This window comes from Paralichthys olivaceus, chromosome 10 (assembly GCF_024713975.1).
Source record: "Paralichthys olivaceus isolate ysfri-2021 chromosome 10, ASM2471397v2, whole genome shotgun sequence".
Classification (NCBI taxonomy): Eukaryota; Metazoa; Chordata; class Actinopteri; order Pleuronectiformes; family Paralichthyidae; genus Paralichthys; species Paralichthys olivaceus.
This window is the reverse complement of record NC_091102.1, coordinates 11,271,972-11,299,923: the sequence shown is the minus strand read 5'-3', so window position 1 is coordinate 11,299,923 and position 27,952 is coordinate 11,271,972. Positions and strand designations below refer to the sequence as shown.

Below are 27,952 nucleotides of genomic sequence, written 5' to 3'. Positions count from 1 at the left end.
TGGGTGAATAAAAAAATGAACAATAAAAATACACTTTCAACGATTATGCAGTGATATAAAAAGTTTTTGGTAAGGCAGAGAATTTCCTCATGACGTCATGGATTGCAAGTCATGACAACTTTATCATGGACCAGTAGCTGAAGCATCAAATATAATGTGAGATAATAGTGGGGGGGTGGTTTGAGAATGCTTTTCTTGTTTCTTGACCGCACTCTATTGTATGTCACTGGGGTCTGAGAGAGCAGCGTAGTATTCAGTAACACTGGTTAAGTTCTCTCCTGAGACAGAGCAGATGGCGATGAGGAGGCTGTTAGAGCTCAGTAGCTGTGGGGATGAGAGGCTGTGCCAGGACTGTGTTAAATGGGGCTTACCCACGTGCTGGATCCACGGCGATGCCAATAGGAATTCCAGCGCCAGTTGGAGAGCCGTTATTTGTGATTAGAGTTTTCCTGTACTGCCACTCCCCTCTCAACTTCAAAACCTGTACAAGCACATACACAAACAGATGCCTTTACTGTCCTGTGTTGCTGTGTTGTAACACTGCCTTAATCCCTGAATTTTGTTATAACAAGAGGAATTACCAAAAATGTACAGCCAGTAAACCTGGACAATACAACAAGGCAAAGTAATATTTATCTCACCTCAATAGACTGTGTAGCTGGGTTGGTGTAGTACAGGTTCTCTGATAACCAGTCCAAGGCCAGGCCGACAGGTGAGCCCAGGATGGCTGCAGGGGCAAACTCTGTCCTGTTAGTACCATCTGATTTTACCCTGTGGATCTCACCCTGGTGGAGAAGGGACAAATTATTAACCTCTACCCCTGTTGAATGAGATGTGCAGAAAGTTTTCTGGCATGTTTTAGTTTAGTTTACTTTTTAAAAGGTTAACCCTAGTTGTCCTTAGAGGATGAGTTCTGAACTGAACTGTAACATGCACAGTTACATCAGAGGTATATTATGTGTCTTGTAGATTTAATAGCACTACTACGTCTCTGACCAACACATAAAATCTCTGTCCACCACAGCATGTACCGAGAACACCGGAACTAAGCTATTTTCAGATAGGCACTCCAAAAAATGTGGAAAAACTGGTTATTTTCCGTAGTTTGCCTTTTACATTGGAAGAACGCAGGTCAGCGCCTGAACTGAGCATACAGGGGGCAGGACATGAAGTGTTTTGTTTACTTCACATAGACACCAGCCCTAGCCCTTACCACCGAAAGCTCTTGAATCTTGTTGTCTTTAAAAAATTAGTTCTTTGTCCTCATCTTCTATGGGTATTGCTCCTCTTTTTTATCCTGAGATATTTGCATTCTTTTTGTTTCTGGAGTTCAGTGCGTGTCTGTCTTTGGACCGTAACTTACCGGGTGCTCCACCCAGTAGATGGTCTGTTCACTGTCGTCAAAGTCCACATCATAGCCATTCTGAAGCCCAGCTACAGGGACCATCGCGTCATTGCTCTTGTCATCTGGGTTCAAGGAAATTCCATAGATGATGCTGTCTCTCACAACCACCAGGAAGGGATCCTCAACTAAAGGTGAAAAAGAGAAAACTCAATAAACTGATTAGAATAACAAACTCTTTTCCCTCCAGTTAAACATAAACAAACATAAAAAAAGCTATTTATTTTTCAAAGACTGTGAATTCATTCCTTTTAAAATGAAAATTATGGATTTATTCTGAGCTAGTTAAGCATTTTTAATGGACTTGGACTCAACCCTTGTAATTCAATACTATTTAAGTGGCTTTCGGTTTTTTGATATCTGGTGCAAAATAAGACTACCAATCTAACATTCCTTTATCAATAAAGAGGATTGACTGGTGAAAAGTTGGTCCTACAATCTGATTTGCTTTGTCATCAGAGATTAGAATCGATGAATGGCTGCAGGGCATTTTCATTCTTGGATAATCGTTGGCCTCAGGGGGAGACTGTCTTCTGCTTTGCTTGAATGGGCTGAAACCTGAGACGAGTTAAGCTGTTGACCCAAGGGGGACTCGTTGGGCTTTGAATTAAAGCTCCCTTGTCTTCTCGAGACCTTGAAAGTCACGCTTATATGATTCTTAATATTTATGACTGGAACAGCAGTTTACACAAAAATCCAAATGGGAGACTGTTGACAAGTACCTGGACACAACTTGAGTGTTTTCAAAGATCTCCCTTCTTACCTACACTGATATGGCAGCAAATAAAGCATTCAACGATAATAATTGTTGTAATAACCAGTGTGCTCTTTTACAACAATAAGAGCAATACCTAATGACTGCTTATCACCAGGATCTGACCTGACTTCCTTTTTCATCAAAATGAGTGATGAGTGTTTTCCTCCATTTGGCAGGATGCATACCTCTGGTGCAGGTGATTTGGTCTGCTGCCAGTGTCCAGCCTGAGGGGCAGGCGCACGAGTAATACCTCGGCCCCACCGCAGAGAGCAAGCAGATGTGAGTGCAGGGGCTCCTTAGACAGAGATTTTCACCTAAACATTGTCAAACCACACAGACACACACCAAATTACATGATGCATACCCACAAACAGTATGATAGAGGTTCTATCTCGCTGCTTATTGGCTCCATTATCAACCAAATCTATTCTGGTGGCCAACACAATGGTCAGAGATTGGTTTATGTAATTATCTTCACAATACCTGCTGGCTGCCTGGCTGGGTGTACTGCCACCAGACCCATTGGCTGAGGGAGGTTGAACAGCATCACTGTTTGGTTCTCCCCATGCCACTTATGGGCTCGCATCACACGATTGATATATCTGTCGGTCCAATACACAAAATCCTCAAAAATGGTAATTGCGTGGGGATGTTGCAGTACCTTTTCATAGAGAGTAGCAAAAGAAAAACAAGTGCATCTTACACATACTATTCAAAATAAAATTGTACTCTGCTTACTGTAAGATTATTAACATAAATAAGATTTCTTGTCAGAATAAAAACTGCTTTCTCATACACTCACCAGGTCACTGGCAAGAACTTGCTTCCTGTTGTTGCCGTTATAATCGCAGTAGTCAATGAAATCCAAGTAGGCGTCAGCAAAGTATAACAGGTTGTTTGGATAGTCTATGGTTAGACCATTGGGCCAGTACAGTTTCTTGCTTATGATAACGGTCCTCAATTTTCCATCCATGCTGGCCCTTTCAATGCGGGGGTTCCTCCCCCAGTCAGTCCAGAACATCAGGTGAGAACTGAAAATCAAATGCTCCACTTTTAAAACCAACTGCTTTTCACTATTGAAGGCTGTTTCATACTTAATACTCCAAGACACAGATTTCTCTGAGCGTCACTGACCTGTCCCTTGGGTCCAGCACCAGGCCCCGAGGATTAGTGACGTTTTCGCTAATTAATACAGTCCGATGGGTGCCATCCAGCTTAGAAACTTCAATTGTCTCCAAGACATAGTCAGTCCAGTAAAGGTTCCTGCCCACCCAGTCTACAGCAAGGCTCTCTGTCACAGTCACTCCACTGTCAAATATCTGTACAAAAGAGACTCAATCTTAGTTACAGATGATTTACTGGTGATGCTGACGGAATGTACATAACATAAATTCTCAAAATAAATGGAACAAATAAATCTTACCACAGTTCTGTCACTGCCATCTGTGTGAGCACTCCAGATTCTGTCCTGGCTGGTATCAGACCAGTAAACACGGTCCTCAACCGAGTCAAAGTCTAGGGCCACAATGTTGCGTCCATCTCTAACCAGTGAGCGGACGACGTTGGGCTGAGTGGTTATGTCATCTTGAATGATCTGATTTCGACTGGCCACGAGAAGGAAGGCCTGACGGGAATCTGTAAACAGACGTCAAATCTCTGTTACATATTTTTCATGTCCATCTTCAAGCTAATAAGAGCACTTATCAGCTTTTGCATGTCTACTAAAACTATACAACAGGACTGTTAAATGGGATCCTACTCAAATGGCAGTCCTAAGGGAATGCACTTTTGTCCAAATAATGACCTATTGTATTGCATAGCCTTTCAGAGGGTTATCTGTGTGGAAGAGGAGCTCATGTCAGGCACACTCCCTATAAACAGCCCTTTGTTGGTGATTATGTTCTAATTATACCAGTGATGGCCAGTGAGTGACATATGTTATTTGTGTTATCTAAGAAATCAGAGCAGCATAGAGAGACAAGGGGGAGTGTCAGTCTAGCAGTCTGCTGGCCAAGTCCCCCCGACCTTATAATAGTTCATTCCTGCCCAGCAGCCAGCACAGTGGAGAAAACGGAGACATGTGCTGAATAGGCATATCATGCTGACATCCAAATTACTGTAGGACTAATAATATGTCTATTTTGCCCTAATTAACAGCATTAGAAAATAACAGATTTATAACTACCAGGGGACCATGTTCCATAAACAAAAGGTTTAAGAAACACTCCTTCCTTACCTGAGGCCTTGCAGGTTCGTTGGTCTGCTTCTAGAGTATAACCGTCCTGGCAGTGGCAGCGGAAAGAACCTCTCTCATTAAAGCAGTGCTGGCTACAAAGTCCAGGGGGATTACACTCATCTATATCCTGACAGGTTTTAGAGTCATTGCTCAGTTGATAACCCACAGGGCACGTGCACTGGGCCCCAAATGGCCCTTGGATACAACCGTGGGTGCAGCCAGCATTGTTGTCAGAACAGCTTTCCTGATCTACGTTGAAAGCAGGGGAAGCATAAGTTAGGACTGAAAAATCTTAATTACAAAATAAACTAAGGAAATGATGACTCATGCAACAACAAAAAAATCCATCGAAGGATTTCATTAATATGTACACTGCACTCTATGATAATAAACAACGATAATAACGAACGATAATAAAAAAAAAACACTAACTACTGTCATTCAGTGTGCTGAGAACTGCAAAACACTACACAACACACATTTGATCATGCTTTGAAACAATCTGAGACTATTTACTATAGATATTGTTTATGTTGAAAGTTGAAAGCGATCAGCAGAATTAATACCAATGATTGAGAGTATGTTCCTACCTGGCAAAGCCTCATCTGAAAGTTGCGAGAAAGGCAAGAAAGGAAAATCACACATCATTTTCACTTTAATACAGGTCAAATCACACACATGCATGATTGTAAAATAAGAATCCAAAGACAAACAGATGACATTCAACACAGAATTTGAAATGAAGCACAAATGAAGAAACACAAAATGCGGCATTAAACAAAAGCAGTTGTGAGTCTGATTCTGTTTGTCATGTGATGTGAAAATGTAATTGAGTTTGAGGAGACCGGTAAACTTGGAAATGTAATAAAACAATTTAGTCTTTTTATTCAACAAAGAGTAAAAGAAGAGAACAGACTTACTACAAATAGGGGACTCATCTGCACCGTTAGGGCAGTCAGGAGTGTTGTCACACACTATGGTGAGGTTGATGCAAACACTGTGGCCCGGGCACTGCCACTGCCAGCTTGGACATCTGAAAGGCGGCGTGGGACAGTCTCGTTCATCGCTCATATCCCTGCAGTCATTGTCCCCATCACAAATCCAACTATGTAGCACGCAGTTGCCATTGTCGCAGCGGAAGAGTATGGAAGGGCAGGTGCGAGGTGGGCAGGCGTGGTGTTCATCGCTTCCGTCCTCACAGTCTGGATGACCATCACACTCCCAGGTAGAAGGGACACAGCTCCCGTCTGACTGGCACTGGAACTCACTCTCATGGTGGCACATCCCTGGAGGCCTGGTAGCTGAAATACATTTGGAAACACCATAACATACATTTTTGGTACAGGCCAAGGAATCAAAATTCAAACATTTTAGCAAATGTGCATATTTGTGCAAGATCGAATAATGTTTTAGGCTTATGACCTACGGCCAAACAAAGTGTTTACATGAAATACTTACGACAGTTTTGCTCATCTGAGCGATCGCTGCAATCAAAGACTCCATCACATCGATAGTAGGAGTTGATACACTGGTGACCACTGGAGCACTTGAACTCATTCACAGTGCAGTTGTAGACTGAAAAATCCAGTTGAGTACGTTAATACTGATATTCCATATTTCTGCAGTTGTGCATGTATGCTGAGCTACAAGGTTGTGCAACACAGGTAATGAGATCAATGAACTAAGAGGCTTAGCAAATGCTTGTTGTTTTTTTTCAGAACATTCAATTGACCTCTACAAAATGTTTGCATGTTGAGCTAATAAAATCAACTTAGAAATAACTGAACACATTCAAGATTTATTTAACTGGGAAAGAGCAGATAAAACTCTGACCTACAACATGTCACAATGAGAGGATAGACTGAAGCAAGTTTATAGTTAGGTCATTGAAAAATCTACACGGTCATGAGATTTGATGAAAATAGATCTGATCAGCAATCTCAAGTCATTTCTATTAGTTATGTAAATACAAAAACGAATAAATAATAAAATAGATTTTGTCCACAAAACACTCAAAAGACAAATAAGGACCAAATAATGTCCAGGGAAAACTGTAATCTAAAAGGTACTCACTGCATCCCTGCTCATCTGCCCCATCCACACAGTCCCTGTCCCCATCACAGACAAAGCTGGGATCTATGCAGCGGTGGTCTGGACACTGGAACTGTCCAGGATAACAAGTGCTCCCCAGATCTGTCAACACAAATTATAGAATATCAGAATTAAAGTATAAACTTCTTCCTTAAAGCTAATTTCTCAGGCTTTCTTGGCCAATAAAATAACAACTGCACAGGTACCAAAAACAAACTATGCTTCAGTAATAATCTGATTAATGTTACCATGTGACTATTAACCAGCTTTCATATCTATGTTTTTATAATTAAGGCCACATACATAGGCTCATCCATTAAACATTAAAGCCATTATAATGCATTTAAACTCATTCTTTAGACATTGCTTGTAGTTTGGCTCTTGAAATTAAGATCTGCCACAGTAATGAATGCGGGCTACTTGATGCCTTGCTACTGCCTAATATGCATTTACAAAAGACAAACTATTGTATTAATTTTAAATTAAAAGCCTCAATCAGGATACTCACGACAGTCAGCTTCATCGGAACCGTCACCACAGTCATTATCAGTGTCACAACGCCAAGTATTTGGGATGCAGCGATGGTTGGTACAGGTGAACTGATTGGCAAGACATGTTCTAGGTATGTGTGTAGGGCAGTTGTTCTCATCACTGTTATCAAAACAGTCATTGTACCCATCACAGCGCCACCCAGCAGGCACACAGCGCTGATTGGCACATGTGAATGCAATGGGGGAGCAAGTGTTGTCTGAGAAAAAAGAGAGGATCTTGATTAGATATCATAAAACTGAACAGAATTTTTAAAAAGACCCAGGACATGAAACTGGTTTATACTCTGGTCAGGTTGGACCAGTACAATTATCTGGATTTGCAAGAAAAGCATTACTGTTGATTCCGCAGTTGAGTTCGTCACTGTTGTCATGGCAGTCATCAACACCATCGCATCTGTAGCTGTTTGGGACACATTTGCCGTTGCCACAGGAGAAAGAGTTGGCTCCACACTGCAGTATTGGAGGCTCGCTAGAAGAGTCCTCAACACATGTCTGTTGATTGGGCGACAGCTTCATGCCATATGGGCAACCACACACCCGCAGAGAGTATGGGGCTGGGAAGCAGAAGTGGCTGCAGTCTCCATTAGGATTTGTCTGCCTGTTGCAGAAGTTGGAACCTGAGAAGGGGAGTAAAGGTTGATTACCAAGAGTAAGACTAACATGAATGACAGTGAGGATAGTAATTAATAAAGCTACTGACCAATCTGAGAGTTGGAGTTGAAAGATTTGACATGCATAATGTGGCTGATTCCTCTTCTGATAACGACCATCTCCCCACCATCGGTCTTGCGCACACGTACAATGCCACCCAGGCGCCAGTCGGTGAAATATGCATAGCCTTATTGGGACAGGAGCAATAAAAAGTCTTTTCATCTTTCATTAACTCCTTATAGCAGTAATTGCTCTTTTGACATGATTGATATGACAAAATTGAGAAACCACTGTTCGATGTTAATGGAGTGTGTGTGAGTGCACTGAATTCCTTCTTTATTTAGATCAAACACATTCTACTGGACTGGAACTTTACAGGTGACTTGTTGTATATACCAGGTTTATTACCTTCAAAAATGGTGAGACCAAATGGATGGGAGATCTGGGTAATGCGATCCAATGACAGTCTGTTTGTTCCATCAAAACTGCTGTGCTCTATCCTGTCAAAGAAGGCATCCACCCAGTACAGACGCGCTGAGCTGAGTGGAGATAATAGCAAAGAAACAAGAGGAGGATGAGAAATAACACACAGTAACACATACTCAAATATAAGATTATTGTTTAAAAACAAAACAAAACTTTAATCTTAAGTGAAATCAAGGAGGTGACATGGTGTATTATGTGACTGTATGACTTCTGGCTCACCTCCAGTCGATAGCTAGGCCATTTGGCCAGCCAAGAGTGGTGTTTACAATAGACATGGCATGTGACCCGTCACCCCATGCCCTCATAATCTTCGCTGGCCGGTACCAGTCAGTCCAGAAAATATACCTTTTTTAAAAAATAAACAAGGATCAATAATCAATGTTATATTTCAATCAAAAAAGTTTTTACTTTAGATTTTTTCCAATTATGGAGCTTTTCTGTTTAGGCCAACTACAATACTGCCCTTCACTCTCAACTAATCTCAGCTGCTGGACACAGAGGTCTTTTGACTTTGAGGCAATCGGAAATAAGAGCTTGTTCTAAATAAGTTTTCTTTTTTTTATCAGGTGGTGGCTTTTTTTGAGGACAGTTTATGAATTGGTGAGTATATCTTAAGGTGTGTGACCAGGTTTACTGTGCATGGTTGCTTTAGCATGGATTTCCCTCCCTATTCTTAATAACAAAGAAATATTCTAAAAATGATTTCACAAATTAAAGTGCAGAATATTCAGTACAGGTGTAAACCAGCTTAAAGCTCTTTTATTGGGGCAGTATAAAAGTATGATAATAATATTTTGTGATAATTAGAGTGCAAAATTAGAAGTGACCCTGCATTACCTACATAACCTCTTGAAGTAGAGAGTAAGCAAAATGTTAATATTTTACATTTGGGTACAACAATTCTAATGATCTTATACTGATTTACCCAAGAAGAGGATGCACCACGATGGCCCTGGGGTTGTTGAGGTTCTGTACGATGGCTCTCCTCGACTTATCAGCCAGCTTCATGACAGATATGCTCCGGTATCGCGGGTCAGTCCAGTAGAGGTTTTTTGAAATCCAGTCATAAGCCAGGTCCTCCACACCTTCCACTCTATTGGCTGCCAGTACCTCCCTGCCTGTGCATATCAGACCACAGTTTACCACAGAGATGAAAGAGGAACACATTTAAATAAATAGGCTGTCAGCTTTAATTTTCCCCATGTCAGACTGGACAGAAAAAACTAGAGCAGCTCCAAAAACAACATCACTGAGGGGCAGTGCTGTTTCTTTTTTTTGTACGGTGTGACTCCTCAGGGATTATCACATTAGTAACAACTTTGCACAGCTGAAGAGATTTTTTAGTTTATTAAATAAACATCAAAACTGCTTGGTAAAACACCCTTGTTTAGTCTTTACGCAGAAGATGAGTTTGACATTTTGGTTGATTGTATGATTCATTTTCATTGTCCATACTCGTGTCCATTCACTCCCCCATTGTACCAGTCGGCCCCATCAGGCACTCCCATAACTCCCTGTTTAAGCCTGACTGAATCACATGGTAGAGCTCTCTGCTCCAAAGATGTAAGCACAGAGAAAACACTGTAAACATTTTGCTGCTGAACTTTTTCTTTGTATTATTCTGCTATTGTTAACTGTAAGTCTGTTGTAGTTTAGCGATAGCGACATGATTCTCACCTGTCCCATTCACTTTCTGTTTGTAAATGATATCTTTGACTGTATCTGAGAAGAAGATGGCATCGTCTTCAGCACTAAAATCCACCCCAACAAAGTAGGAAGGTGATCCAGTGACGGGCAGGATGACGTCTTCCTGGGTGGAGAGGTTAAAGGGGATCCCTCTCACAGCGAGCTGACTGGAGAACAGCAGAAACTGCCTCACAGCTGAAAACAGGACATCAGCACACAAAACAGTAGGCATCAGTGATATGTTTCACCAAAACATCATAATAAACAAGTAAGAAAGGGTTAATTGACATGAAACTAATGTTGGTTGCTGTGTCGGTGAGTTATGTGTTTAGGAAGTTTGGAACAATTAGTGAAATAGTAATAGGAGAATTGTTCTTTTACCCAAACAACGCTTTCCATCAGCATGGAGGTCATAGCCCATGCGACATTTGCACCTGTAACCCAGTCCTCCATTGTCACTCCTGTGACTCAGAACACAGATCTGCTCACAACCACCTCTGTCTACACTGCAAGGGTTTGGCACTGGAGGCAAAACAAAAAAAAACAGTAACTGGCACGAGATACTCATATAAGATGAATTAGGGTCTGTCATCTTCTTCAACGATAGTTATTTGCAACTCTATCTTTTGAAACAGCAGAAAATCTGGGTCAATTTACACTGACGTTCTGTAGAACTGTGAGAACTATGAGATATAGTATGTGAGCTGCATCAGGGCCACTTTGAAGAATGCACAAATGGCTCAGTGAGGGTCTTACCTTGAGGCTGTTTCAGCTGATGTATAACTGCTACTCCATGTGGAAACTGAGCGGTACTGTAAACCACCTGAGGACTGCTGTCGTTGAACTTGTTGGCTTTCATCACAGCCATCTTGGTCCAGTCCGTGAAAAAGACACTGTGCTCGAAGAGACTGATGCCATATGGGTGTGGGATTACAGCACCTCCATGGACCACTGTTTTTCTATTTAAAGAAATGATGATGGAATTGATTCATTCTGATATCAATGCTTTAATCTTTTTAATTATTGTGTTCTCTTTCTGGGATCACATATGATATTTACCTGTGGAGGCCGTCATATGTTGCTGTTTCGATGTAGTCATAGCGACTGTCAACCCAGTAGATGCGCTTGGCCTCGATGTCCAGTGTAAGACCAGCTGGCGAACCCAGTTTACTCCAAACGATCCCATAACGGTTTGTGCCGTCCATGAAAGCCCGCTCCAAGCCTGGCTGTCCATTCAGTGCCTCCCAATCTGAGAAGAACATGTACCTGTAAGGAGGGGAAATTGTTAGTCAGTGACAGTTTTCTTGCAATTATCTATCAGTTTATCAAAAAAATATATATATAATAATATATATACAGTATATCACCCAATATATGTGAACGTTTTTACTCTATAATATCAATATCAACATTAGCCCCAAAAGCCACATCAGCCGTTTTCTAGTGTCCACAACCTCAGACTATGTTCCAGGGGGGGGGCTCTGCCTCTCACCAGACTTCTGTTTAATATACAGTAAGCCACCACCAACCTCCCCCCTTAAACTATACTATTGGATTACACTGAGGGTCATCACTTACATTGCTCCACACTAATCCACCCATGGCAATCTCCTAATCTCACACACATACACAGCCCTATTATTCAATGTCAATGGAGCATGACAGATACTATATGTGGGGACAGGTGGATAGATGAATGGAAAGCTGGATGGAAACCGGGAGATGTGCTTACCCTACAGTGGGGTCCACCGCTATTCCTCTTGGGTTTCCGAGGTTTTCAGTGATGAGCGTGACCCGGTTACCTCCATCAAAGTCCACCATGTCAATCCTGTTGACGCTGGCCTCAACCACATACAGTTTATTGTTCACCCAATCCACTGCCAAGTTCTCAGGGTGGTCAACTGATACGTTTAAAACCACCTGCATGTTGGAACCGTCCATATCCACAGAAAACACCTGTAGACAAAAGACATCATTGTTGCTGGGAAATTAGCCCTTAGGTAGTTACTTCCTCTAAAAATAAAGGAACATATTAAAGGACAGATTTTAACAAAAGTATTTGAATACAATACCCACACGCATGTAGGTGTATAGGAGGTGTTATTAGGTGCTGCAATTACTGCAAAAAGAGATGGTAAGATGTTTCTTGTAGCCAACTGCAGTCAAGCAGAATGTAGGTAATGATACATTTTAGGAAGGTGGAGATAATTTGTTTGCTTGTCTGATTATAGTTTCTTGTTACATTTCTAATTCTGTGAGATGGTTATCTGAACCTGAAACTCTATAGATACTATAGGTCTTTTTCACAGCAGACAGTTGTAAATGTCCATCAAAGTCCACCATGTCAATCCTGTTGACGCTGGCCTCAACCACATACAGTTCATATCCACAGAAAACACTTGTAGACGAAAAAAGACACTATTGTTGCCGGGAAATTAGCCTTTAGGTGGTTACTTCCTCTAAAAATAAAGGAACATATTAAAGGACAGATTTTAACAAAAGTATTTGAATACAATACCCACACGCATGTAGGTGTATAGGAGGTGTTATTAGGTGCTGCAATTGTAAACCCTACCGATTAAGGTATCCCATCGCTTATTTAGTGTTGGTGATGGGAGACGAATCCGCAGTCTTGCTTTTGTGTAAAAATGACTACAGAAAATAACTGGCTTCCATGGGATGAGTTCAGCAAATCAAGAGGGTATCTTTTAGACAGTTGTAAATGTCCATCAAAGTCCACCATGTCAATCCTGTTGACGCTGGCCTCAACCACATACAGTTTATTGTTCAACCAATCCACAGCCAAGTTCTCAGGGTAGTCAAATAATAAGTTTGAAACCACCGTCATGTTGGAACCGTCCATATCCACAGAAAACACTTGAGACAAAAGATACCATTGTTGCCGGGAAATTAGCCCTTAGGTGGTTACTTCCTCTAAAAATAAAGGAACATATTAAAGGACAGATTTTAACAAAAGTATTTGAATACAATACCCACACGCATGTAGGTGTATAGGAGGTGTTATTAGGTGCTGCAATTGTAAACCCTACCGATTAAGATATCCCATCGCTTATTTAGTGTTGGTGATGGGAGACGAATCCGCAGTCTTGCTTTGGTGTAAAAATGACTACAGAAAATAACTGGCTTCCATGGGATGAGTTCAGCAAATCAAGAGGGTATCTTTCAAAATTGGAATCAGTTTTAGATGGAAGATAGAAGAGGGTTAGTGTCCTCCATCAATACTATGGAAGTTACTTTAAGCGGAGATCTCTTTGCAGCTATTATGAAGAGAAGAAAGTATTCAAATATAACAATATGCTTTCAATGTGCATATGGGCATGAGAGTATTTTTAGACAGACATGAAAGAATGGGAACTTATCTATTAAAAAGAGATGGTAAGATGTTTCTTGTAGCCAACTGCAGTCAAGCCGAATATAGGTAACGATACATTTTAGGAAGGTGGAGATAATTTGTTTGCTTGTCTGATTATACTGTCTTGTTACATTTCTAATTCTGTGAGATGGTTATCTGAACCTGAAACTCTATAGATACTATAGGTCTTTTATTTCAAAGCAGACAGTCGTAAATGTCCATCAAAGTCCACCATGTCAATCCTGTTGACGCTGGCCTCAACCACATACAGTTCATATCCACAGAAAACACTTGTAGACGAAAAAAGACACTATTGTTGCCGGGAAATTAGCCTTTAGGTGGTTACTTCCTCTAAAAATAAAGGAACATATTAAAGGACAGATTTTAACAAAAGTATTTGAATACAATACCCACACGCATGTAGGTGTATAGGAGGTGTTATTAGGTGCTGCAATTGTAAACCCTACCGATTAAGGTATCCCATCGCTTATTTAGTGTTGGTGATGGGAGACGAATCCGCAGTCTTGCTTTTGTGTAAAAATGACTACAGAAAATAACTGGCTTCCATTGGATGAGTTCAGCAAATCAAGAGGGTATCTTTCAAAATTGGAATCAGTTTTAGATGGAAGATAGAAGAGGGTTAGTGTCCTCCATCAATACTATAGAAGTTACTTTAAGCGGAGATCTCTTTGCAGCTATTATGAAGAGAAGAAAGTATTAAAATATAACAATATGCTTTCAATGTGCATATGGGCATGAGAGTATTTTTAGACAGACATGAAAGAATGGGAACTTATCTATTAAAAAGAGATGGTAAGATGTTTCTTGTAGCCTACTGCAGTCAAGCTGAATGTAGGTAACGATACATTTTAGGAAGGAGGAGATTATTTGTTTGCTTGTCTGATTATACTGTCTTGTTACATTTCTATTTCTGTGAGATGGTTATCTGAACCTGACACTCCATAGATACTATAGGTCTTTTTCAAAGCAGACAGTTGTAAATGTCACAGCAGGAAAATAATCTGTGTTACTAACAACAATAACAATGGCTCTGTTCTGTTAAGGTGTAATTAGATTTGTGACAGTGCACCAACACACTCAGTTCCAGGATCCTGAAACTGAAGCAGCTCAGTGGAATTCAGCCATTATTGATGTCATTATTTTCACCAGTGCTTCTCCTACTGAGACAAAGGAAAAAAGGTCTATGATGACGCTAGTTTGTCTGTCTGGAAGCCTTAGCAGCAGGCACCTGGTTCCGAGGGGCACTGCTCTGCTTCTTTTGAAACAAAATCCTGACGTCTAAAAAGCAGGATTTTCAACTGACCTGTTTACAGAGAAACTGAAGATGTGGAAATCGCCTGATAGTTTAACCTTTCCAGTTGCATTCACATGCCCTGTTTGTTCTCTGCCTACTTTTAATCTGACATGCTGCCATGGAGGTGGCTGATACACACAGATGCCCAGTCAGAGATGGATCCTACTGTTTCAGCTGAGTGGCTGCAGTTTGAACCATTGACGAGCCAAGGCATGGGCTGAACAAAGACTTTTTAGATGGCCAAAGAATGCATGTACACGTACAGTGCCACTGAAAACAAATACAGCATGATTAACTTCGAACAAGGTCAAGTTACAAAAATTGCACCCTGGTATGTGAACATCATACCAGCCTATCAGACAGGCTTCAAGATTAGGCCATTTGGATTCCATTCATCTATTTCCCCCTTTATTATGACTCAGCCAAAGGAGCCAACAGCAATCCTATTATTATAGTATCAACATTTCTGATATCTTAACAGATAACAGCGAGAATTCAGTACTGGTCAGCTCCAGTCCAACTCCAATTTTACTCAAAGTAGACAGTAGTCTACCACTTGTGAAATGTTACCCAATCATAACAGACTACTCTGGGGTAACTGCACTTTGAGTAACTCAGTAGTAAGAATAAATAAATCATTGAATATATAAATTGGTTATTAAAAAATACCTTATTCTGAATGGTATCAGTCCAGAAAATCTTTTGCAGACTGTAGTGGAAGTCCACTCCCATTGCAACCCCTCTGTTCTGTGAATGAACCAAAGTGCGCAGATTGTTGCCATGGATGTCACCTATTAACAGGTCTCTGCCATCCGAAAATATCAAAGAAGGGACTCCAGCTGCAGAAGAAAAAACATACAACAAGTTACAAAACACAGCAAGATGGAATCTTTATCTTTACAATGTTTTGATTAACTACCTCTGGTTTGTATTAAAACTAAAGTAGCAAGCACCTACAACTGGATTGTTGGGATTTTTACAGAACATAGCACATTATTTCAGATCCATGACTCAGACTAATGAAGGTAGAGGATTAATGAAGGTAGAGGACTTTCTATCCGTTGTCATTTCACACTCTTTTTTTATTCATACTCATCAAAGGCAAATAGGTCAACACTCTGTCTATGTTCAACAGAGGATAGAGACTAGCTAAAACAACATTCGGTACGCAACGATGCACCACAATGCAGCACAAACTCTCAGCAGAGCAGCCACAGAGGTCTGCAAGAAGGAAAAGGGGTCGTTCATATGTTCAGAATTTGATCACACTGCATGTAAAACCAATCAGAGAGGGTACAACACTCACTTGAGATGTCAGCCCTGCAATGTCTGTGCTGCTCCAGGGTGTAGCCCTCACGACAGCTGCAACGATAGGAGCCAACACGGTCCTCACACAGCTGGTCACACACACCCCACATCGAACAGTCGTCAAAGTCTTCGGCATGAAATCAGAGCAGATGAAGATTAAATACCAATTTTGTTTTGTTTGAGTCACACTGCACATTCAATAAGTGTTTTTGCAATGTACATATGACTCCAAACATATGGTATCCTGTGATTGAGGATCTCTATTGTTCAGATGTTTTGATCTTTCTGCATAAATCCCCATATAAAAGGTATGAAAAGAATGTGGAGTATGGGTAGATATACCTATACATGAGCGACTATTGTTGCTGTTGACAATGTAGCTAGAAGGACATGAACAGGTTCCTCCTTCAGGAGAAGCATGACAACGATACTCGCAGCTTAGAGTGGCACATCTCCAGATACCTGACCAACACAGAGACCAGAATAGTAAGGAACATAATTCAGTGATATCAGATGGTTTACACTAGTTGTGTTGGTACTAACTGCAGTTGCGGCCAGCAGTGCTGTTTGTCTCATCCTCTCCATCGGGACACTGAGGTGTCCCATCACACAGCTGATCCATGGGTATACACAGGCCAGAGGATGGACAGGGCCATTCTTCTGGGTAACACTCTCTCGACACATTATCTGTAGACAAATCAAATTCATCAACATTAAAGGCTTACACATGGAAAGAAATAGGAAAGCAGTAGGCTTTAAATGTGTTGGGATTTTATACTGGGTCCACAGGAATGCGGCACTGATCTTAAGAAATTTGTGACTAGGACCTTATCGTCAGGGAATTTACTGTCACTTTAAATCGATGCAGGGGAGTGGAGCTTTGAGGGGGTCACATGGGGGCTCAGAGGGCTTCTGCAGCCCATCCTCTAAAAACACACACTCTTCACAGCCGTGTGAAGGAATTCTAAAGCCCTTTGGGGGGCTGCGCAATCTTGTGCCACAAAGAGACATTTGAATAGCACACTTAAAGGAGCACAGGCATAGTGTCTTGCTCGCCCAAATCAACCGTGGTGACTGGAGATGCATCTGGTTTCACACAGAGAGTTCCAGTTGTAACCCAGTAAACCCACTCAGTTTTCCTTGCCATTAATGGGTCTAACAATAAAAATGAACAAAATTTATGACAACTGGTTTCCAACTACATCCATACCGCAGCCTTTTTCATCAGCATTGTCTTCACAATCATCCTCTCCATCACAAAGCCAGACTTGATGGATACAGCGGCCACTTGGGCAGGTGAAGTAGTTGCCCTTACAGGTAGGATATGCTGTAGGTAAAATAAAGATTCATTAGACTGACAATGCGGTTAGATTAAGAGAGAAAGAGGATATAGAGACAGAGGCTACGTACTGCAATTTTGCTCATCACTTCTGTCTCCACAATCGTCATCGTGGTCACATACGTAACGTTGAGGAACACACTCTCCGTTATGACACGGAAACCGGCCCGTGTTGCATTGCTGTGCTAAAAAGCAGATACAGGCAAAAATAACCATTTAGTTACTGCTCAGCACAAGTGACAGTTGTTTGGAAATGCTTCTAAAATTGACTGGTTTCTTACTGCAGTTTGCCTCATCAGAACCATCACGGCAGTCAAGTGTCTGGTCACATCGCTGAGTCCGGTTGTAGCAGGCCCCATTAGCACATCTCAATTGTGTACACTCGGGGTAATCTGAAAGATTAAATCATCATCAGGGGGGTGCCATGCATTCAAATCCGTCTGACAACTGTGTGCATTTAAGTTTTTAACTGTGAAAATTCTGGGAATGGGAAGGATAAAGGACTCAAATGTAACACCACCACCATAACGGCAGTCGCCACAGCATTCTTTATGCAATTGTGAGATTACCACAGTGTGTAGTGCTGTGGGTCTACCATGTCGGGACAATAATGGCATAGCAGCTGAACTTCAGCTTGACTAATCCACCAAGGAATCTGCAATCAACCTTTGACAACAAGAAGCATATTGTGGCCCATTCTGTCAGTCAGCGAGCCTCTTAATCTTAACAAATTGATTAAAATGCCTCAGGAGCCTGAGATAAAAAAAGGAAACCACCCTGGAGAAAACTTACGGCAGTTTCTCTCATCAGAGCCATCTGAGCAGTCCGCCAGTCGGTCACATCGGTATTCTCCTGGGATGCATGCCCCGTTACTGCAGTTGAACTGGCCACTGATACATGTCGTTACAGCTGGGGATTAAGCAACACATAGAGAAGTGAGCCAGATAGATAAAGTTTGATCTGCTTGGAAATATATATGAAGTACAACACAGTAATTAAAATACTTAACCTCCTCAGCCCACAGAACCTTTACCATTTCTTTTTTTTCCAAAACACAGACTTTAATTCAAAAAAATTATTGTATAGAAAACAACATCAACTACAATACAAACAATACTGATGTAATGTTATGGTGCAACAAAAAAAGGCACTTGACTACTTCAGTTAAAAGTGTGATATTATATGTTGTATATTAAATTTATTAGGTGTGTGTGTGAGTCAGTGACAGCGTGTGTGTGTCAATGTTTGTCTGCACGTGTGTGTGTGTGTGTGTGTAAAGGTTTCAGGTGATTAAGAATTGCTGATATGGCAAGATGGACTCACGACAGTTATGCCTCTCATCGGAACCATCCTCACAGTCTTCCTCATCATCACACACCCACTGATCAGGGATACAATCACCATCACTCAAGCACTGGAAGTGAATGTCAGCACATGTTACCTGAGCTGTGGGAACATGGGAACACACACAGAGAATTTGATTATTTATAACAGTTGACGGAAATGGTAGAAATATAATTTATTTTACTTGACACTACTTTAGTGTGCTTTTCGGTTACTTGTACTTTACTTGTGCTACACATTTTCTGAGGAAAATATTGTTATTTACACTTAACAACTACATTTGGCAGCACTATAGTTTACTTTCAGATTAGGAATTTAAAACAAGTAAAAATATGATGGGTGTACTAAAGAGGAGTATTTTTTTTATATCAACATTACTTCTCTTCTTTTACTGAAAAGAGGAATTTATGTAATTCTGAGCATTTCTCTCACCACTGTTGTAATAAGAGGGATCAGGTTAGAATGTAACATCCAACTAGTATCATGAAGATCCCAACCCTCTCAGGGAATATATTGGCATATAATATACATGATATAATTAGTAATGAGTAACTCACGACAGTCTCGTTCATCAGAGTCGTCCACACAGTCTGATGTCCCATCACAGTGCCAATCACCTGGGATACATCGGCCTGTCCCACAGCGGAACTGCCCCAGTTCACATCCTATGAACAATTATATTTTGCCATAATTCAGTACTTTTTAAAAGCATTTTCTTACATGCTAATGTGACTATTATCCCCTAATATTATTCAGTTTCTTACTTTTTGCATTTAAATATTGATTTCATTATTTATCGTATCATTATTCAAATATATCCCAAACTTTAGTTATTCTATTCATCCTTTCATAAAAAAGAAATCAGATATAACCATACTGTATATTTAATGAAAACGTGGCATGAGGGGGCAGAGACGCCTTCCCCTGATGAAGCATGCTGTTAAGAGCATTGACAAGCCCTGGAGACAAGCGTGCCAGCCGTCCTCCCGACAGTTACACAACCTTCACTGCACTCATCCCAAGCCTCCTTTTGATGTTCTCACTGAGTGGCATCTGTAGAGATAAGGTGCTACCACTTTACCTTCCCTGACATTTTCCAGGGGAGATTGATTCAGGCAGCATAGTTCAGTGGCAGAGCACTCCATCAGACCCGTCCAAATAGGAATGTGCAGTTCTGATTGTCTCTCCGACAGCCTGATTTATGGTGCAAGCTGCTCCTGTCCGGTCTGAGATGTAATTGGAATAAATAGTGGTACTGGGTGGTACCACAACCATTTCAACCCAAATTCTTCATGAGACGAGCTGTGAGGTGGTGATTGGTGGTGCATGCTTGGGGTTGGTGGTCTATGTCTGTCCTGCTGTATCTTGCATTTTGAAACACTCTTCCTTTTTAATCAATAGACTATTAGCAAAATTAAAAACACATTAAATACTTGAATAATGAAAATCAAATGCTGCAGTACTCATTTATATCGCTTTAAAGTTCCTCTGTAATGCCTTAAAGCTACATAGAAATGAAAGTCAAAAGTCTATTTAAGTTTAAATCAGGGGGGTTATCACCTCTCTAAAAGATGGATGACTCCCACAGCAGTTGTGGGGGTCACTGTATGTGCTGCTGCACTAAAATCCTTAAAAACACGGATCACACTTGTCTCGGGTTAACTGAAAACCAACCAAACGTCTTTACGATCAACCCAGAAAAACCAGGCTGCATATTTAACTCCTACAGCAGCTATCTGGGAAGCAAACTGTTTGTCCTGCTCAGTTTACTAATGATAAAATTGCTCATGATCTGCTCAAAGGAAGCCTTTGTTGCAAGGCAGTGATCCCAGAGGTTTCAGCATCATCTATAGCTTGGCAGCAGGGACAAGTGTACAGTATAAGAATGGCCAAGAGATGTTCTCTGTTGAACAAAAATACAACATTTCCCCTGTAATGAAGGCTTATTTGTTCATTTTAAGTATGAAATGACATCACAGAGTTTTAAAAACAATATAAAGTTATTACATTCAAACAGCAATAATAATGCTAACTGAAAGAGAACAGTAAACATTTCCTTCACAAATGAATAAAATCTGCTTTTGAAAAGATCAAGATGTTTATATACATACAGTCAGACCTGCAGGTTGACAACTTAAAACCATGTGTTCCCAGGAGAACCGTCGACAGGAGGCTTTCAGTATAGCCAGTACTTCCTGACAGTGTTACTTCTGGGAAAGGTGACAGATACACTGAAGCAGAACCTTTCAACACTACATTGTGTGAGGGTTCCTCTTACATTCTAACAAGAACATCACCTTTGTAAGTTCTGCTTAATCCTCAAGTTTCTATCCCTCCATTCTAACAAAGTGGCAATCTGACTGCCTCTGTAAATATTACACACAAAAAAAAGTAAAAGATGCAAATTCAATGATTAGAATGTTCTGAGTCTGTTGATCAGTGTTTTTTGATCGTGTTTTATATCTGTATTTTATTTGAGGTTTTCCTTTCTCTTCTTTCCAGCCTTGTGTTTTTCGAATTAGCAACTTAAACCCACAGCAGGAGAGCGCATCGCACCATCCATGCAGGAAGATAAGGACGCCCTACTATTGCCCAACAAAGAAGAGCAGTAGAGGAATTTTCATTAGAATGAAACCCCCCAAACGCCTTAAACCCCACTGTGAAATTACAATGGCACAAAAGAGGTGCAAGCAGGGCTGCGAACTCATAACTGGAAGTGTCTCCATAAAAATGTCACTTTGGAGATGGGCAGGAGGAGGCAGAGTACAGTAGGGCTCACTTCCTGCGATAAGATGAAACAAAAATGAAACATGAGCTCAAGGCCACCCATTAAGCAAACCTGGGCACTGCCACTGAAACTCTGAATCTCTTTCTCATCACGTGGAATGAATGAAAGATGTCGTCAAGCTTTCACCGACATCGTCTTGTTTTGGCGCAGCCTTCTTCACTCGCTGAATGTGTGTGCGTGGAGAAAAGTTGTGAAAACGGCTGCTGGCAGCATTTGACACTGGACCCGTCCATGCTGTCAGAGCGAAGTGCTGCTGCCTATTTCATATGGAAATCAATGCAGCAGAATGCAGTCGATTGCCAAACAAGTGACTTTGGCTCAAACTGAAATGCACAAAACAGTGAAAAACCGACGGGGCTTTGGCAGTGGCATGGGAGCAAAAGGAAGAAATAGATGGAGTGAGGGATAAAGCTTTAGTCTGGTTACTACTGAGGAAAACTCAACATGAGTTTTGTGTAAAATGAATCATAGAATTAAGTTGTTATGATGCAATGACACAACCACTGGACAACTTATTTTCACTCAGTACAGTGAGTCACAGATCACCAGCTGTGAGTTGGGGGCTGCACTCCATCCTCAGTGTCTGTTACCTAGACTGAGGGAGCTGCAGAAAAAGAAAGGATTTGCTCTCTATTTGTGCCAACTGCATTCCTGTTTCTAACGCTGTGTTACTGTTGCACAAGGATTTAGAAGCCGGAAAAGGAAAGAAGCCGGCATGCATGAGCTTTAAGGTGCACATGCTGGCAAGTTTGTATGCCTTTAGAAGTTTGAACGCAAGGATTTTTTAGCAACGTCATAAGAGACTAAAACCGAAAATATGTTTGATTAAATCAAGACGGACAAGCTGCGCACATGACCCAAACCAATCAGACTGAAATAACATTAGTAAACATGTCTGTTTTCATTATACTGTTTCATAGTCCTCTCATGGAGTAACAACTTAATGTGTAACATAAATGAGGTTGTTGTTGTGAACTTAACGGGTTATGAGGATGTCAGCGGCCAATCATTAATGAAGAAAACAACTCAATTTACTGACAAAATATGTGTGGAACAGCAAAATTTGCAGAGGGTAGTTAACAAAACTACCACCGTGAAATCGCCCCAGACTGTCACATCAGCTATTAGTGCCAGTGTCAGCAATCTTCAGCAGTTTCCAGGCTGAGGCCTGGATAATGTATCAGGATGAAAGTTGTGAAGAAATTATCAAATTTAAGGATTTTGGTGGAGGATCAAGCAGTGATTAGATGAAGAACGTTGTCCCCTCAAAGTTAAACTACACAAATAAACATTTGTTATCTTTACAGTATTCTCCCAATTTGATTTACACTTCACTGGAAACCTTCAGGGAGCACCTGATATGTATTCTACTGTGGTGTTTACTGTCCTCATTAACGTGCCATTGTTTTTATACCTTCAGATGAAAGATAAATGGGAACCTCATCACAACCCACAAGATTCCAGCCTGTATTTTTGTCTGTTAATCTCAAAAAATATGTTCTTATGAAGATACTGATAACTACTGAAGATTCTGTGGTTTTTAGTCAAGACATCATTTTGTTTGTTTCAGATGTCAACATCAAATTTCAGCTGTGAGCACTAAGACTGCTGCGACTCAAAGGAAATGCCAATAATATTTTTTCAGATGCCACAGTCTCAGGCATATTGTCTCTTTGGCATGTAGAGTTAGACTTTTTTTTCCGTTTTTCTGCTTCTGTCAGCTATTGAGGAAATAGGATGTTTCATAATAAATCAATAAGAAAGCAGTAGCTGGGGCCTTTCTCTCTCTACAGTTCTTTCTCTCAACTTTAAACTGCTCCTTAGGTAGAAATGGTTCCATTCTGCAGCACCTGCAGTGTAATTAGTTGCTTGATTCACACTAAGGAGCTTACGTACTGAGGGTTGAGCAAAAAGAAAGCAGATTACAATTTGAGAAGTAGGATCCAGCCGGGGCGACAAACACAGGAGACAAACACAAGGCTGTCATGTATAAAAGAGCAGCATCTGAGCATTTCGTTTGACCGTCTCACATTAGGACAATAAAGTTCTTCGTCCAGCCGCGATCGAGTTTGAATCTGTGTTTTTGCGGGCGTGAAAAATCTGCCCCGCTGAATGAGATTTGTACCAGTAGCCCTCAGTCCTCACAGATTGTCTGTAAGTCACATGCTCTTTTCTGTTACCTAGCAACAGTAAAGCTCAGGCAAAAGTTCCTCAAGAGAACTTCCAATCTGTCTGAGGGAAGGCTTTGTGCCTAACCTTTAAAGCAATACTATGTGGTAAAACGTTTAGCTCTACAGCCAGATTTACTTTATCTAAAGGCCACATTAACATGAGTGGAAGATATCACGTAGCTCGAGTAAAACAGCGGCTTTCTTAATCATCAGCAGGGTTGTTTTCATGAGTTCACTTCATTTTAGCATCTGAATTCTCATCAACAATAAACTGCAATCACAGGTTGGACACCTTTGTATTCAATTCAGCCAAGAAAAAAAACTTTATCTGAGGTTAGTTTTGATTGAGCATTGAAGTGCAATTGGGGAGGGGGGGTCACTAGTAGCTCAACAACTCTGCCTTTGCCTCAGTGAATCTTTAAGGTGTCAGTGAGTGAGGATGAAATAAAGAATGGGAAATAAAAGATACAAATAAATGAATCACACCACTTACCCTCAGAGTGGCACCAGAGAACACAGCACACGAAGAAGACGAGGAGGAGTTTGAGTAGCGGTGCTCTCCACATTCTGGCCGGTCCGTCCAGCTCCGCGGTGCAGATGGAGGAGCTGTGGGGGGGACTGAGCCTGGGATGCTGCTGCCTTCCTCTTGTCTGTCTCTCTCGGCCCCGCTCGTTGATTAAAAGGGGGCGTGCACAAAGGCCAGGAGAGCCGCTCCCCCAGCCCCAGCCCCGGCCCTCCGGATAAATCCCTCTGGCCCTGGAATCTGCATAACACCATGCGGGCTCGACTTGTCCCAGAGCGCCGGGGATTGTTGTTGGGCGACGTGGGCTCCGTTTGTTTGCTCCATACTTGGGACTTAAAGTTGCTGCCACTGAGGAAAACAATCGTGGGAGTATGAGATTATAAAAACCAGTAGAAATAATAGACTATGGTTTCCTGCAGGCCTGGATGTGTCACTTAATCCCTCTCTGGTTCGAGCCTGATTAGAAGTAGCCTTGTTGTTCCATATATTTATACTCACTTCACCCAAGCTGGATTTTATCTACACGCACAACAAGAAAGTTTGTTTAGGAGTATTTTTACACATTAAAACGAAGCGTTGGGGTTTTAAACATCCATGTATTTACTTTAGGGAGCGTGGGGACATCGTGCCCCAAACAAACATGGCAGACATTTCCGAAACGATTTAAAATCGACCAACAAAACCACAATAAAACAGCCACACGTAAACATCAAGTAACACAACATGGAGAAGGGGTTTAACACAGACTTAGAAGACTACTGGTGTTTTGACACTATGGTGCGTACCTTCACGTCAGTGAACATCGCCATCTTGCGGCCGCGCACCGCCTCTGTCGTTGCTCATCGGAGCTCTGTGACGGTTGCCATAAGCGACCGAGCAACTGAAACTTTCAGATGTTTCTTGCGTAAATTCGTAAACTTTAAAAAAAAAAGGGAGAAAACGATACGTAAAACGGACAATTGAGTCACCATGGCAACCCCACAGAGCACTACTGAAATCGTCGTGACGTCTTCTGAGGTATGTGAAGGAATCAACACTCATAAATCACTGTTTGCTAATGAGTCTGCAGAGAAACGTTACTTTACTTGACTTTTGTGTTTACATGGCTGCGTGAACCTCAGAGACTTAGTTGCTGGTCATTCACCACTGACATCCACTACATGCACACAGTCTGAATGTCTATTGTGAATATTTGTATGCATGTTTTTTTTTTACTTCATTTTAAAAACAGTGCGTGTGTTTACATGGACAACAAAACTCAAACTATTGACTATGATGTTTTACACAAGTTGCATAGAGTACTCAATGTATATTCTTGTTGTCATGTTGCAGAGCATAGTCTGATTATGAAGTCGAGCAGTTCGTAACTGCCAAACATCTCGATGTCACTAAATGTTCTGAAAACTCAAATAGGACATTACAATGCGATTAAGCTGAAGACATGTCTATAGAAAGCCATTACGGGTTGAAATATTTACATCTTAATTTTATCATTGCTTATTCTGAGTATGCCCTTATGCAGGTTAAGTTAATCATGGCAGGGTCTTACAAGTTTTATTTTTTTAAGTGTAAAAAGATTTACTCTGTTCATATTTCTCATCAGGATCTGTTTTAAAAGCTCAAACACAGCATAACTTTACTATCAAGCTGCCAAATGTGCCAGCCTATTAATATTAGCAGTGGTAATAGTAGTAGTCATATTGATAATGTCTGTCCATCCTGTTTTAACATCAGGCATTTTCCTCTCTCACCAGCATATGGACAGTATTCAGAGGTCACTGGACAAATTTCTGAGTCTTTCCACAGAGGATGTGACCGAGACAGAAATGCTGCGGTCCAGGATAGATGAACAGTCAAGTCTGATCTGCATCCAGAAGCAGAGAGCAGATGAGCTGACACTTCGATGCCAAGCCCTGCAGAAAATCAACTCAGATCTAGAGGACGGAGTAACAGACTGCCAGAAAGAGCTGGACAGTGAAAGAAAGAAAGCAGCGTTAATAGAGAGGAGGTTTATGGATTTAGCTGCCAACAATCAAGCAATTATTGTCTTTATGAATGAGTACAAAAGTCAGAATGCACAGTTGAAGAGGGAAAACAAACTGCTGCAGTCAGAAAATGATACGCTTTTCTCCCAAAAATTACAAGATAAAGAAGTGTTGTTACAAAAACTGATGCAAGAAATGAAACTGCTAACAGAGAATTACACAAATAAAGAAAAGGAATATCGGTACGTTTTATTAAAAACACTTATATACTAATAACAATGAAACATTTCGTGGATAAATCTATTTGTAAAGGTAACTTAACTGCCATTCACTGGTTAAAGCTTCAAAAGCAATCAGACTGATGTATCATTGTAGAATTGTAAAAACTGAATTTGAAGAATAACCAATATAAATATTAAGTTGCAGCCATAAAGCCATTTCTTTATGCTGGATATTTTGCATTTCTGTTTCAGGAAGAATTTAGCTGAAAGTCAGTCAAAACTCCTGGAAGAAGAAACCCAACATAAAGCCAAAGAAGCATCGCTGCTGGATCAACTGCACAACACTGAGCAACAGCAAAGAGAAGCTGTAGAAATGTGCAACGGTCGGTAGTCATTGTTTCATCATTCTCTCAAGTGCTACAAAATACAAGTTTTTATTAAGATGTCGTCTTCTGTCTACATTCAGAGCTGAAGCTCAAGCTACAAAGAGCTGAAGAAAAGGATGCTGCGAAGGAGATCAACATGAAGAAAAGCATCACAGGTCTTACCAAAGAGAAGGAAAAACTGTTGTCTCTGTCCATAGAGAGAGGACGAGTGATACAGGTGATATATGTAGTATTTGTTCACTCCACTAAAAATTGAGAATGATTCATTTTCTCCATGTAAACACACCTTGGTCTTAAATTCAGGAGAAACAAGAGGAAATTCAGCAACTGGAGATAAAATGGAAAAAGGAGAAGAAATCTCGGGCTGAAGCAGAAGACAGGTAAAGTTTTTATCAACATTTTTTTTACTGCACTGCCTATTATAACAAGTAATGTCTCCATCCGTCTTTGACCTTGACTCAGGTTTGAACAGGACGCAGAGGTTGTTAACTCAGACATCAAAGTCAAGTCGCTCCAGTGTGCTCTCAATGACGCTGCGACAAAGTATCGGAGGCTTCAAAAGGTTTGAAATCTGCAGCATTAAAAAGTGATTGCCCATAAAGAAATGAGGACAAACCCAACATGTTTTCTTTTCCAATTATTTTGCAGGATTTCGATGCCTTCAGAGAACACAGCGCCAGCCTCCTCACACAGGAGAGGGAACTGAATAAGAAACTTCGCCACATGATAGGATAAATTTTACTATGATGTAGGTGTTTCGTCTTCTTACCAATGAGACATGGTTTTAACAAAAATTAAAACCTAATGTTTATTTTCACCGAGAATGTTTGCTCACTGACTGCTGACAATGAAAGACCATGACAAAAGTTAATATCACATTTTGTTTTATGTCATCCTCACAAAATATGTCACATGACTCATTAGTTCCTCTATTAGAAATTATACTGTACAAATGGCTCCTCTGCCAGTCTCTCAGCCTTTTGGACAACTTCTTCAATTGGACCCACCATGTAGAACGCTTGCTCCGGCAGGGCATCATATTCACCCAGAAATAAAGAAGTCATTACCATCAAATGTCCTTAATTTGATCTTATTTAGAAATGTGTTAGCGCAGCACTCTACCCCCTAGAATGCTCTTGAAGCCTTTGATTGTTTCCTTAAGACACTAGGTTGCCCAAGTGACCAGTAAACATCTCAGCGACCTGGAAAGGCTGTGACAAGAAACACTGGATCTTGTGAGCGCAGGCTACGGTCAGCTTGTCCTCCTCAGACAGTTCATCCCCAGGATAGCAATGATGTCCTGCAAGGATTTGTAATCCTAAACAACAGAACAGATTCA

The 27,952-nt window shown here is 40.9% G+C and overlaps 2 protein-coding genes across 2 annotated transcripts in view; one reads left to right on the top strand and one right to left on the bottom strand.

Moving 5' to 3' along the window:
* Positions 1-24,360, bottom strand: part of lrp2a (low density lipoprotein receptor-related protein 2a) — a 47,964-nt gene extending 23,604 nt beyond the window's left edge. Inside the window, 37 exon segments of the mRNA XM_069532476.1 lie at positions 372-481; positions 642-785; positions 1,364-1,530; positions 2,345-2,473; positions 2,643-2,820; positions 2,962-3,190; positions 3,294-3,478; positions 3,583-3,794; positions 4,396-4,644; positions 4,986-5,000; positions 5,316-5,696; positions 5,854-5,970; positions 6,469-6,588; positions 6,995-7,234; positions 7,373-7,654; positions 7,738-7,875; positions 8,097-8,227; positions 8,394-8,519; positions 9,100-9,292; positions 9,852-10,055; positions 10,242-10,382; positions 10,617-10,819; positions 10,920-11,126; positions 11,593-11,816; positions 15,218-15,387; positions 15,855-15,983; positions 16,199-16,318; positions 16,400-16,543; positions 17,067-17,183; positions 17,267-17,380; positions 17,477-17,587; positions 17,988-18,104; positions 18,519-18,641; positions 19,097-19,204; positions 23,992-24,184; positions 24,186-24,221; positions 24,223-24,360. Coding sequence (XP_069388577.1) covers positions 372-481; positions 642-785; positions 1,364-1,530; positions 2,345-2,473; positions 2,643-2,820; positions 2,962-3,190; positions 3,294-3,478; positions 3,583-3,794; positions 4,396-4,644; positions 4,986-5,000; positions 5,316-5,696; positions 5,854-5,970; positions 6,469-6,588; positions 6,995-7,234; positions 7,373-7,654; positions 7,738-7,875; positions 8,097-8,227; positions 8,394-8,519; positions 9,100-9,292; positions 9,852-10,055; positions 10,242-10,382; positions 10,617-10,819; positions 10,920-11,126; positions 11,593-11,816; positions 15,218-15,387; positions 15,855-15,983; positions 16,199-16,318; positions 16,400-16,543; positions 17,067-17,183; positions 17,267-17,380; positions 17,477-17,587; positions 17,988-18,104; positions 18,519-18,641; positions 19,097-19,204; positions 23,992-24,184; positions 24,186-24,221; positions 24,223-24,345 — 5,930 coding nt within the window. The 5' untranslated portion in view covers positions 24,346-24,360.
* Positions 24,361-24,403: 43 nt separating this feature from the next.
* On the top strand, positions 24,404-27,687 carry zgc:172182 (coiled-coil domain-containing protein 89). Its single transcript, XM_069532479.1, has 7 exons — positions 24,404-25,038; positions 25,776-26,248; positions 26,480-26,610; positions 26,694-26,830; positions 26,917-26,993; positions 27,076-27,175; positions 27,262-27,687. Exons 1-7 carry the CDS (start codon positions 24,991-24,993, stop codon positions 27,346-27,348), a joined length of 1,053 nt encoding a protein of 350 aa, XP_069388580.1. The 5' UTR covers positions 24,404-24,990; the 3' UTR covers positions 27,349-27,687.
* Positions 27,688-27,952: the final 265 nt, after the last annotated feature.